The sequence below is a fragment of the Phalacrocorax aristotelis genome, chromosome 4 (assembly GCF_949628215.1).
Source record: "Phalacrocorax aristotelis chromosome 4, bGulAri2.1, whole genome shotgun sequence".
Classification (NCBI taxonomy): Eukaryota; Metazoa; Chordata; class Aves; order Suliformes; family Phalacrocoracidae; genus Phalacrocorax; species Phalacrocorax aristotelis.
Genome location: NC_134279.1, coordinates 34,464,272 through 34,477,222, shown reverse-complemented (window position 1 = coordinate 34,477,222; position 12,951 = coordinate 34,464,272). Strand labels below are relative to the sequence as shown.

General features: G+C 52.9%; 2 protein-coding genes across 3 annotated transcripts; both read left to right on the top strand.

The window, feature by feature from the left end:
* The first annotated feature begins 833 nt into the window (after positions 1-833).
* LOC142056324 (ribonuclease CL2-like) lies at positions 834-1,886 on the top strand. Of its 2 annotated transcripts, none has more exons than XM_075090919.1 (2): positions 834-941; positions 1,359-1,886. In XM_075090919.1, the coding sequence occupies exon 2, from the start codon at positions 1,365-1,367 to the stop codon at positions 1,800-1,802; it is 438 nt and encodes a 145-aa protein (XP_074947020.1). In that variant the 5' UTR covers positions 834-941; positions 1,359-1,364; the 3' UTR covers positions 1,803-1,886. The 2 variants fall into 2 exon arrangements, with proteins under 2 accessions (XP_074947020.1, XP_074947021.1); XM_075090920.1 differs by having other exon boundaries at positions 854-947.
* A 5,471-nt stretch (positions 1,887-7,357) lies between these two features.
* Positions 7,358-9,515, top strand: MBOAT4 (membrane bound ghrelin O-acyltransferase MBOAT4). Its single transcript, XM_075092412.1, is given in 3 exon segments — positions 7,358-7,476; positions 8,039-8,254; positions 8,537-9,515. Coding segments are annotated over 3 exon segments (1,314 nt in total).
* The last annotated feature ends 3,436 nt before the right edge of the window (positions 9,516-12,951 follow it).

Here is a 12,951-nt window from a genome sequence, read left to right as displayed (position 1 = left end):
CTGGAGCGTTGCATGGGGTTGTTGTGACCCAAGTGCAGGACCCAGCACTTGGCCTTGTTGAACCTCGTACAATTGGCCTCAACCCTTTAGTCCAGCCTGTCCAGGTCCCTCTGCAGAGCCTTCCTACCCTCAAACAGATCAAACTCCCACCCAGTTTGGTGTCACCTGCAAACTTACTTTGGGTGCACTCAATTCCCTTATCCAGATCACTGATAAAGATATTAAACAAGACTGGCCCCAACACTGAGCCCTGGAGAACCCTGCTTGTGACCAGCCACCAACTGGATTTAGCTCCATTCACCACAGCCCTCTGGGCTCGGCCATCCAGCCAGTTTTTCACCCAGCAAAGAGTACACCGTCCAAGCCATGAGCCACCAGCTTCACTAGGAGAATGCTGTAGAAGAATGCATCCTGGCACTTCCCAGGGGTACGAACTTGCAAGGGGGCACAGGGGGAAGGGACAGACACCTCCCGAAGCAATGTGGTGCAGCCATGGACATACCACATCATCCAAAAGGGGCAGGAGTGTCTGTCAGCTGCCCCAGACGTGATGCTGACATCCTGCCCACCCACAATGGGACTAGGTATCTCGCCCTGCTGCCCAAGGGGACCAGGTATCCTGCCCGCCATGGGACACATGGCCGAGGCCTGAATGCACGGTCCAAGGCAACGTGGGCAGGGGGCAGCCGAGGGGTTGTGCACAGCCAGTGGTGTGCTCGTTAATGACTACCTAATGACCTTGGGGTGGGCCATGAGGGGGAGTGGGGCCTCCTGGGTGCCTGGCTCCCCCCCCACATCCACTGGACTTTGCTCTTTGCCCTGCCCCTCCTCCTGGATCCTTGCCCATTGGGCCCAGCTGGGGCCAGTATAAAAGAGGCACAGAGGAGTGGGAGGGATCCAGAGATCCCGAGGCCATAAGGGAAACTGAGGCACACACAGAGGTGCGGGTGAGGGATGCATAGGGGACCAGAGTGTCTGTGGGAGGGGACTGTGAGGGACCCAAGGATCCAGCGGGGAAGGGAGGATATGTAGGGGATCCAGGTGCAGGGGCAGGGGGTGGATCTATAGGGGATCCAGGGGTCCGGGGGGGGGGTGTTCCACAGGGGAGCCGGGTGTTGGGGGAGTGCAGAATTGTAGGGGACCCAGGTGTCCATGGGGTGTTCTGAAGGGGACCCAGGCATCCAGGTGGGATCCACAGATGGCCCAGGTGTCCAGGGGGGATCCCCATGCATTTAGAGGGGATTTGTAAGGGACCCAAGTGTCTGGGTGGAGGAATTTGTAAAGGAATTGAGCATCCAGGGTGGGGTTTCCAGTTGGGGGCCCAGAAGTCCAGATGTCCCTGACCCCACTTTCCGCAGGTGTCCATGGCGGGCTGGGCTTTATGCATGGCCCTGGTGCTGGCAGCACTGCCAGAGGCAGTGGGTGAGAGCCGCTATGAGAAGTTCCTGCGGCAGCATGTGGACTACCCCCGGACATCCGTGTTCGCGGCACACCGCTACTGTGAGACCATGCTGGCACGCCGGCAGGTGACGGCCCCGGGGCGGCCCTGCAAGCCCTCCAACACCTTTGTGCATGCACCAGCTGGAGAGCTGGTGGCTGCCTGCACCCAGACGCCTGACACAGCGGGACTCCACAGCACCCCAACACCCATGAGCCTCACAGCCTGCCGCCTGCGGGGGGGGGACACCCGGCCCCCTTGCACCTACCGGGCCCGGCAGCTCCACCACCATGTGCGTGTCGCCTGCCTTGATGGGCTGCCCGTGCACCTCGCTGGCACCCACATGCCCCCAAGGGAGGTTTGACATGGGGTGGCTGTAAGTGGGGATGTGGATTCACCCTCCCATTGGGGGGTCCGTTAGGTCCTGCAATAAAGGAGGTGCTACAGGCCTGGGCTCTGGCATCAGCTTCTGGGGGGACCCTCTGATCCTACCCCTCTCTGGGTGCCCCTGAGCCCCCTTGGGTGTCCCCAACCCTGTACAAGGTCAACCTGGCTCCTGTGTGCCTCATAAACCCCTGTGTTTTCCCAACCTCCTGAGGGTCCCATAACCCCCTAGGGTGCCTCTGACCTCTCCTGTGCCCCACAGACTCCCCTTTCCTGTGTACTCCACAACTCCCCTGGGTGCCCCATAACCTCTGCAGGGGCCCCAAATCCCCTTGATGTGCGCCCAACTCTCTTCCCTGGTATCCTGACCCTTTGGGTGGCACATTGCTTTTCCGGATGCCCCATAGCTCCTGCAGGGTCTCCCAACAACCCATGTGCCTACTAACTCCCCGGGTACCCCCAGCTTCCCCCATGCCTGCCCCATAAATCCTCATGTGCCCCACAGTCCCCTCTCCCACGTGCCTATGACCCTGCCTGGGGCCCCTCTGGGGCTGAGGCTGCTCTTGGCCCCCCTTGGCACCCTCGCAGAGCCAAGCACTGGCTGGGGCCACACGCAAGCCTGAACCACCACTCCATGCACACCGAACACACACAGAAACAAAACACATGCACACACACAGAAACACAACGCACACAAAGCATGCACAGTGCACACAACCACACAGCAACTCACAGCACAAAACATACACACACCCGCTCCTACACACAGCACACATACACAGCACAAACACACACCCCCCACATACACAATACACACAACACACACAGCACATGCACACGCATACACAAACAAGTATTTTCTTGGGTTTGGATGGGATTTCATGTGTTTCAGCTTGTGTTCATCACCTCTTGTCCTGTCACTGGGCACCACTAAGAAGAGTGTGGCTTCCTTGTCTTCGTTCCTCCCCATCAGTACTTATCAGTACACTGATAAGCATCCCCTGCCTGAGCTTTCTGTCCTCCAGGCTGAACAGTCCCAGCTGTCTCAGCCTTTCCTCTTATCAGAGATGCCCCGATCCCTTCATCATCATCAGCTCTTTGCTGGACTCTCTCCAGTATTTTCATGTCTCTTTTGTATTGGCGAGTCCATCACTGGACCCAGCACTCTGGTGTGTCTCAGTAGTGCTGAGCAGAGGAGCAGGATCACCTCCCTCCAACCTGCTCGCAACACTCTGCCTAATGCAGCCCAGTAGGCAGGGGTCCTCTTTGCTCTGGTCCGATTGCGGAGGGAGCCCTGAGGACTCCAATGGAAGCGGTGACATCCAGGTGCTGTGCAGCTGCATAAAGGCAGCCCAAATGCACTCAGAAATTGTAGCCGAGGAGGAAAAGAAGCAAATGGTCTTCCCGATCCTTTTCAATTGCTCCCTGTCCAAGATGTCTCTTCCTCATGTGCCTTGAGTAACTCAGGTGCTCCTTTTCTGGAGTTCAGCAGAAAGGCACTTGGAGGACCCTCCATGGACTGGTGAACTCCAGCTCTCAGCCCTCTCCCAGTGAGGAGAGCTCTACTCCCTGCACACTGGAGAGGAACTGGGGTATTTCAAGGGCATTTGGGGCATTCCTGGTGCAGCAACTTCCAGCAGATTCACTTGTCCATGCTGCTCCCTCCTGGATGTGGGAGGAGCTGGGTGGGCTGACCCTCTCAGGAGGAAATGCCCGGGGTCTCTACAAGTAGAAGGGTTTAATCTCAGCTCTGTTTCTTTCTACCTTGGTTCTTCAAGGCTTGGAGGAGGACTCCAGCCTCTCCATCTGTTCTCTGGCAGCTCAGATCATCCTGAAACTGTGAGAGAAAAATATCACCACTGTGATTTACCCTACAAGCCTGCCACAACAGATGAGGAAGAGCATGGGAGAGGTGGCGCCCACCTTGGGGAGGCAGCTCTGAGCAGCAGTCCCAGAGCAGCAATGCCAGTTCTGGGATGCCCTGCATGCTGGGGCTACCTGAGTGTGCTGGGAAGTCTGCCTTGTTTCTGTCATCTCCCTTTTGCCTGCAGGGCAGCTCCACCCCTCCGGCACATCCTGTCCCATTATTGCTCTCTTGGTTCACCCTTCTGCTGTGCTTTCCCCTGAAAAGCAACTCCACTTCTTCAGCATATGTTAGTGTCTGTTCTTTGTGAAGGCAAAAGGGAAAAAATTCACCACGAAGGAATCAGGATCATCCTGAGGGTGTTAGGACACCCACTCTTTCCAGCAGTCAGGGGCAATGGGGATCAAACTCAGGTACTTTATCTGAGGCAAAGAAAGCACCAGTTGATCTGCTGGCTTCATAACAAGGATCAGAAAAGCTGTAGATGCTCCTGCTATCTCCAAAAGGAGAGGTCAGGACAAGAACTGGCCCTCTGTGGGGCTTGCGTATCATGTGAAAGGGGATGGAAGGGGAACAGCATGCAGCCCTAGACCTTTTTTCCACCATCACTGGCTACTGTTCATGGTGCTCAGAGCTGTAAACCTCCTATCTCAGGAGCTCTGTGGTGAGGTTGAGGGGGACTGGCACAGGGGATGGTCTCCAGTGACATCAGTTCCTGTTCTAAATGTCCCAAAACCTTAGGAAGTACAAAAGGATCCTCTCCATCTGGTCTTGGTCTCAACACCAAAAGAGACAAAGATGTTCCAAACAGGATTCTGCCTTGAAAATAAATCACCTTTTTGCCACTGCTGGCACAGGGAAGGGCACAGGGCTGGCCCCTCACTGGCACTAAATTCAGTGGATGTGGCTGTGCTCAGGAGTTGCAAGGCCATATTGCAGGCAAAAAAGTGATTTGCATAAATTTCACTTAATTTAATTTATTGCCAGTTAACTTACACTTTTAATTACTGATTTGTGTATTGAGAAGCACAGAAGATAGAAAAAAAAATCACATGAGAACTAATGGAAATGCCTTTCTTCCCAGGCACAACTTCAGACCTCCATGAGTGAGGGATCATGTCTGTGGTAAGAGACTTCTGCACTGCCCTTAAACTACTGGGATGTGGCCCTTTATCTGGGGAGACAAAAAGGCCTTTGCCACAAGCAGCAGTGGGCCATTTACAGGCAGTGGTCAGCAAATCTGTAATGGCAGCAAGTAGCAAAAGGCCAGCATGGGATTGGTGCCTGAAAATAAAGGAGGGATTTTTGCATTTCTGTGTATTAATAAACCATTACATTTATTTCTTAATTCCTTTCTCATTTAGGTACTTATAACACCACAGGGAGACAGAAACTATCATCTCTGTTTCGTGGATGGGAGTTAAGCAGCTTTCCTAAGGTCACAGAGAAAGTCTGAGACGGGAGCTCAGTTCAGGCCTCCTGAACCCTATTTAATGGCCTTCCTTCCCATTTATGTACTTTTCTCTGGAGAAAAGACAAACTGTGTCAGTCTGACTTTTTCTTTCAACTAACATTTTTTGCTTTCAATGTACGCCTTTCACTTTGCAGTGTGTCCTGCAGCAGATCAGTACAGGCTGCATTACAATAGGCAACCAAAACTTTCCAAAACAGTGCTATATTCCACCAAGAACACAACTATAAACTTCCTGGATGCTAGCCCAAAGCTAGTATCTGAGTCCTACCTGCTTGAATTTCATGCCCAGAGTTTGCTGTGACAGTGGTCAGCCTGCTCTTCTCACCTGCCATATTATCAAACAATTAATTCCTTTGCCAGGAACCAGTCTGTTGCTTGTTCAGTACGTGCAAATGAAGCAAATAATGTGCTCTCACATGCTTCACTATGGCTCACATGCTTGCTCTAAGATCATACTTCCACCACCTGGTGTCTGATGGTATAAAATGAGAGGCATGAGCATTCGGTTAACATTTCCGATGCTACTGTGGAAATTAATTTCTGCTTCTTGAAAATCAGTGGCATTTTTGCAGAACCATAGCAGGGAATTGCTTAAGTAGGCACTGCAAAGGCCTTCAAAAATATTTACTCAGCAAAGTCAATACCAGGCTCCATGGATTGGGCAGAATGAGTCCTGTGAAACCAGGCTGTTGCTGCATGCCACGCATGCCAATATTGACATGGAAAAAGCCTCTCTCCAGTGCTATCGCTTGCTCTTAAAATATACCCTGCACAAATATAGCAAAATACAGCCAGTTTCTCTGCAGCATTTGCTCTAATAATTTTTTCTATGGGGTTTTGGTCTCCCCACCTTCTTACAACTAAATAACTCATCCAAATAATGTGGCAAGCTTTGCAACATTATGATAGCTTGAAAACCTCAGTGAAGCATTCATGAAAGTCAGAACTGATATACTTTTAAAATAAAAATTCTTTTTTTAATGAGCACAGTTCTTTCTGTAATTTCAGGTGCCAATTTTGCTTTTATTGAAACACAGACTAATCTAGATATTTTGAAGAATTCATCAGAGGAAGGGGAAAACCTTAATTCCTCTACCCCTCCAGTATGTTTTTTTTTTTCCTTCCAGAAGGAAAGTCCATGGTATTCCTCTTTGCATTCACACTGTTCATATGCTTAAAATAAAGCAGATATCAACTGAGTTTAAAAAAAAAAATCCATGAGCTTTCCATTTGAATTCATCTGGTTTTTCTTAGCTGTATCTCACAACGAAGAGTGAAGTCCTGTAGACTGGTTTTCTTGAAGATTTTTGTCTGTTTAGCATGAAATACTGCTGGTGGCATTATGAGAGCAATAGCAGCTGGCTCCATGTCACCCTAGAGATCACTCTTCAAATCTCTTTCCGGCCTGGCCCAAAAGAGGACCTTTTGCTTTCTCATATGACACATATTTGAATGAATGTGCAGTTGAAACAGTTTAACTGCAATGACTGATCCCTACCATCACACATATCTCTCTGAGTCCTCTCTCTGAGTCCTGTTTTTTTTTTTCTTTTTTGTTATTGTCTTGAAGAAAAACTGTTCGGAGAGAATAGAGCTATTCCTTTATCTCTTGTAAATGAAAAGGCCCTGTAGCTTGGTCTGTGTGGTGGGGCTGAGGTGCTCACCCTCCCTCATCACTGAGATGTGGCAGAACCCATCCTCTCCTTTCTGTGACCAGGGGTTTAAATACCTGGACGTCCCCACCACTACCCCATAACAAGTGAGCCAGGAAAAAGCCACAGCTTTCTGTGAAGGACTGAGCTGAGAGGAAGTGAAGAGAAAGGACCAAGACTCTGGGAGTTACTGGGGATTTTGCTCTGAGGTGCACATGGTGGCACATGTGGCAGCTCAAGAGGCTCTTACCTCGGCAGCATGCTCTCAACTGTCTTCGAAGTATGTGGTAATGGCCCAGGCGTCTGGCAGAGCAAATAACCGACAACAGCTTTTTCCACCTACACACAAACCTTGAGACAGAAGTGCTTAAAGGAGTCAGCACTGATGAACGCAAAAAACATGCTTCCCTTCCTGCAGATACCTCTGTTTCCTTGGCTCTGCTCTGTTTTTTTGAGGTCCTGACACATATAAAGAGGAGCCAGAGCAGCCCTTAGCTCAGTCTTTTCTCCAGGCATCAGAGGCAGTTGAAGAAGCAAGGTGCTCCATGCGCTGGGCAGACCTGCTTGTCCTTCTCCCTGCAGCCCCGTACCAGCTGGCGGCTTTCCCCTTTGCTGCTCTCTTCCACCACCTCTGTGCTTCGGAGCGCCTCTCTCTGACTGCCCGGTACGTGGTCATCACCCCTGATGCCGCGCCGAGGGCAAGTCATGACTGTGGATGCTTTCTGGGGGCTCTCCTGGCCAGAGGTGCAGCGGGATGCATGGTAGCAAGTCCCTGCTAACTCGGGTAGGGGCATTTGTATGGCTTGGATATGAGCTGTCCCCAGCCCCCTCTTTCTGCTGTGGGGCCAGATCAAGGTCATTAAGGACAAAAGAGCTAGGTTGGACACTCCAGTGTTGTGAGAGGTGGGTTTAGGGATGTACCAGGATGAGCACATGGGCAGGGCAGGAAATAGGGACTAGCTCTGGTGTGATTAGGATGGGGGCCAGGCAGGGCCAGCAATATCTGCCCCAGTGCGCCCCCCTGCCCCCACCCTCCCCCCCCAATTCCTGCTTGCAGCCATGATTGCCCTGGTGTTCCCTCAGCCCCGTGAGCGGCCAAGAGGCAGACTACAGGGAGACTGTGGAGGCTGCAGAACCAAGACTAAGCTCCGATATCAACACTGTGGCAGGAATTTCAAGCCCCATTTTCCCCAAAAGGCAGCCAAAGGGCATCTGGTCTCTTCCAGGTACATATTCCTCCTCGCTGGAGGATGGCTCCTTGCTGGCACAGCCATGGGCAGCTATGCCATGTTGCTTCTTATCCCTGCTGCTGGCTCCGTGCTCATCCTCCTCTTCGTCAGCCCAGCTTGTGCCCACACCTGGGTCTTCACCCTCCAGATGTCCTGGCAGACGCTCTGCCACCTGGGTCTGAGCAGTCAGGAGCTGGACCCACAGGATGCCAGGTAACACCCCGGCTCTGCCTCCTTCCTGCTCTTCCCCTGAGGGGGCTGGGGGCCTTCCCGGTCATTTTGTGAGGGTGGGGGGCCCTCGGGCCAAACTGGTTTGCTGTTCCACAGCTGTCAGTCTCTAGCTCTGGCCACATCCCTGTTCATGGGTGATGCTGTGGGCATGGCGGCACTCTGGGGATGTGGGACAGCACACCCCCCATGTGCCGCCTTGCACCTATGCCTCTAATGCTCCTTTCAAGGGATGCTCAGCAGCTCTCAGGTGCCCTCTCCTTCCAGGCCAGCCATTGCCCTCTCTGCCATCATGCTTCTCACCCAGAAGGCTACCTCTCTGGCCCTGGACATCCACGAAGGACTCGTGCCACTCCAGCTGGGCCAGGGGTATTTGCAGCGTGCGCTGCCCCTCTGCAGCTACCTGCTGTTTTTCCCAGCCCTCCTCGGAGGTCCCCTGTGTTCCTTCAGCAGGTTTCAGGCCCAGGCCAAGTCCCCGGGGGCTGTCCCCTGCCCGCTGAGGGCCACTGGCCAGCGGTGCCTCTGGGCGCTGGCCCTGCAGGGGCTGCACACAGGGCTGGCGGGAGGGCTGGCCGGCAGGCAGGGCTGCGCCGGCCCAGGCTGACTGCCCTGCCTCTGAGCACGGGCCCTGCTCCTGCGGCTGGCATACTATGTGCACTGGGTGCTGGATGAGGCCCTCCTCGAGCTGGCAGGCTTCGGGCTGGAGGCAGGCCAGGGAGACCTTTCCGCCCATGACCTGTGGACGTTGGAGACCACGCACCGCCTGGCCGTCTTCACCCGAACCTGGAACAAGAGCACGTCCCGCTGGTTGAGGAGACTCATCTTCCAGCACTGCCCTACCCAGCCACTCCTAGCCACCTTTGCCTTCTCTGCCTGGTGGCACGGCCTCCGGCCTGGGCAGCTTTTTGGGTTCCTGTGCTGGGCTGTCATGGTGGAGGCTGACTACTGCATCCATTCCTTCCTCAGTGCCCAGGCCACCTCCCGGGGTGCAAAGCTCCTCTACCGTGGCACAACCTGGGTCTTCACACAGCTCATCGTTGCCTACATCCTGGTGGCTGTGGAGACCGAGAGCTTCTCCATGCTCTGCCTGCTCTGGACTTCCTGCAACAGCATCCTTCCCCTCTCCTACAGCTTCGCGCTGCTGCTGCTGCTGCTTGCCAAGAAGCTGAAGCAGAACTGAGCCTGTCCTGGGCTAACTTGTGTGGGTGGTGGGGCACATCCCTGCACACATGAGCACACAGGGTGAGAAGTGCTGTTGGCCAAGGAATGTCATATAACAGCATCTCTGGAGAACCAGGTTAGCTTTTACTCCTGGAATGTCCCTCAGCTTTGAGGGATGCTCTGAAGCAGGGAGGCTAGGTCACCAGACCACTGGGCAAGAGGGCTTGTAGCGGAACTGCCTGCCCAGTGTTTCTCTCAGGGTTTTGGGTCTCAGCCTCATCTCACGTAGGAACCACACAACCTCCCCACCAAACTAACCTGTGCTATGAACGCACCAGTCAGTAACTGTGTCCAGCTCCTGGCAATCCATCCTCCATGTGATAGCAGGCACTGGCAGAGCTGCCTTTCACAGAATCACAGAATGGTAGGAGTTGGAAGGCACCTCTGGAGATCATCTCGTCCAGCCCCCCTGTTTGAGAAGGTACACCTAGAGCAGGGGGCACAGAACTGTGTCCAGACTGGTTTTGAATATTTCCAAAGAAAGAGACTCCACAACTTCTCCAGGCAGCCTGTTCCACTGCTCTGTCACCCTCACAGTAAAGAAGTTTTCTCACGTTTAAGTGGAACTTCCTGTGTTCCAACTTGTGCCCATTGCCCCTTGTCCTGTCATTGGGCACCACTGAAAAAAGTCTAGTCCCATCATCCTGACACCCACCCTTCAGATATTTATAGGTATTGATGAAATCCCCCCTCAGTCTTCTCTTTTCCACACTGAACAAACCCAGGTCTCTCAGCCTTTCCTCATATGGGAGATGCTCCAGTCCCCTGATCAGCTTCGTATCTCTCTGCTGGACTCTCTCCAGTAGCTCCCTGTCTTTCTTGAACTGGGGAGCCCAGAACTGGATGCAGTATTCCCAATGTCACCTCACTAGGGTGGAGTGGAAGAGGATAACCTCCCTCAACCTGCTTGGCCACACTCCTTTTAATGCACCCCAGGATACCGTTGGCCTTCTTGGCCACAAGGACACAGTGCTGGCTCATGGTCAGCTTGCTGTCCATCAGTGCTCCAATGTCCTTCTCAGCAGAGCTGCTTTCCAGTAGGTCAGCCCCCAACCTGTACTGGTGCATGGGGTTGTTCCTCCCCAGGTGCAGGACCTTACACCTGCATTTGTTGAATTTCATCAGGTTCCCCTGCGCCCAGCTCTCCAGCCTGTCCAGGTCTCTTTGGATGGCAGCACAGCCTTCTGGTGTATCAGCCACTCCTCCCGGCTTGGTATCGTCAGCAAACTTGCTGAGGTTACACTCTGTTCCTTTGTCCAGATCATTGATGAATATGTTGACCAGGACTGGACCCAGCACAGACCCCTGGGGAACACCACTAGTTACAGGCCTCCAGCCAGACTCTGTGCCATTGATCACAACCCTCTGAGCTCTGTTGTTGAGCCAGTTCTCTGTCCACCTCACTGTCTACTCATCTAACCCACATTTCCTAAGCTTACCTAGGAGGATGTTATGGGAAAGAGTGTAAAAAGCCTTGCTGAAGTTGAGATAAACAACATCCACTGCTCTCCCTTCATCTACTCAGCCAGTCAGGCCATCATAGAAGGCTTATCAGGTTGGTCTAGCATGATCTCCCCTTGGTGAATCATGTTGATGGCTTCTGATAACTTTCTTTTTCTCTGCATGCCTGGAGATGACCTCCAAAATTAACTGTTCCATCCCCTTTCCAGGGATGGAGGTGAGGCTGACTGGCCTATAGTTTCCTGGGTCCTCCTTCTTGCCCTTTTTGAAAACCGAAGTGATATTCGCTACCCTCCAGTCCTCAGGCACATGTCATGTCCTCCAGGACCTTTCAAAGGTGATGGAAAGTGGCTCAGCGACAGCATCCGCCAGCTCCCTCAGCACTCGTGGGTGCATCTCATCAGGGCCATCTCATGGTCACTCAACCATCTCATGGTCACTGCAGCCAAAGCTACCCCCAACCCTCACATCCTCAACTAGACCTTCTTTGTTTGTTAGGATAAGGTCCAGCAGCACATCTCACCTCATTGGCTCCTCCACCATCTGCATCAAAAAGTTATCCTTGATGCTCTGCAGGAACCTCCTGGACTGTGTGTGCCTCGCCATGTTGCTTTTCCAGCAAATATCAGGGTGGTTGAAGTCCCCTTTGAGAACCAGGGCCTTTGATTGTGAGGCTACTTCCAGCTGTCTGTAGAATGCCTTGTCAACAACTTCTCCCTGATCAGGTGGCCTGTAGCAAACGCTCACAGAAGTGTCACCCATATTTAACTGCCCCTTAATTTTTAGCCATAAGCTCTCCTCTACCCCTGGGCAGAGCTCAATATATTCCAGTTGCTCCCTCACATAAAGAGCAACTCCTCCACCTCACCTTGCTGGCCTGTCTTTCCACCTTTCTTCTGTGCACAGACCACTGGGAGCCTGGGCACAGGGAAAGGGACTTTCAGTCCATCTGGGGGCAGCACAAAACATGAAACACCCCTTTTCTCACCCAGCAGTACTGTCACGATGCATAGGTCTGTGGCGCTCCTCCAGCAGTTGCTCCTCAGCACTGTCCCTGTGGCATGTGGACCCCAAACTGTGTTCCCAATTAGATGTCTCCTGCAATACTCATCCCCCCCACCAAGTGGGGCACATGCTTGGCCCCCAGGGCACAGGGTCAGCTGTGTCCCCTGCCACATGAGGAAGACGGATGATCCATCGCCTCCACCGTTCTTGCAGAGGATCCCGGGCATGGGGGCAAGAATGCCTGCTAGGAAAAGGGAGGCTAATGCCTGTGGTGTGCTGAGGACAGCATGGGTAAGGGGGAGTAAGGCAGCAAAGTCATCGGACTCGGCTGTGGCTTTCAACTGATGCTTAGGTGTTTCTTTCCCCAAAAAGATACACAGCAGAAATCTCATATTATGGGAATTGGTTGGATGCTTGGCTACTTCTTGAGTCCTGCTGAGTACCCAATCCAAGCCTTGTCAGTCACTTGCCCCACATATAATCTCCCCATTGCCAGCACAGTTTGGATTTGTTATGGCCAGGTCACCCTCAGTGTTGTCCTGCAGAGCTGCCTCCAACTTATTCCCTATATTTATGCTTAGAAACTGAGTCATCTCTTCATCTTATCTCTGAAAAACATGCTGGGCTCCTTCAGGCAGATTCTCCAGTTGTTTCACCACTCTGCTGACCCATGTGAGACCACATGCAGCAAGCCAGGGCCAGACTTTCCAGGGCCATGTGTCCGGGATGGTCCATGGGGCAGTGGTTCCTAAGCCAAAAGGGTCCTGCCACCTATGTTGGAGGGAAGTGGACCCAAAAGTCAGAGGCAAGAAAGCCACTGTACAAAAAAAATCCCTGAGGGCCACAGTTGGAGCCATCCCACATTCTTTCAGCAGGCAGGGACATGCACAGCCTCCTCCCTAAGGGGATCACGGGAAATTCATTGCAAATGGGTGCCCAGATGAGGAACCATCCCCTCCCATCAGCAGCAACCATAGCCAAATAGATTAAAAAAA

Coding starts and splice junctions, on each gene's coding strand:
- LOC142056324 (XM_075090919.1), top strand. CDS start 1,365: ATGGCGGGCTGGGCTTTATGCATGGCCCTGGTGCTGGCAGCACTGCCA.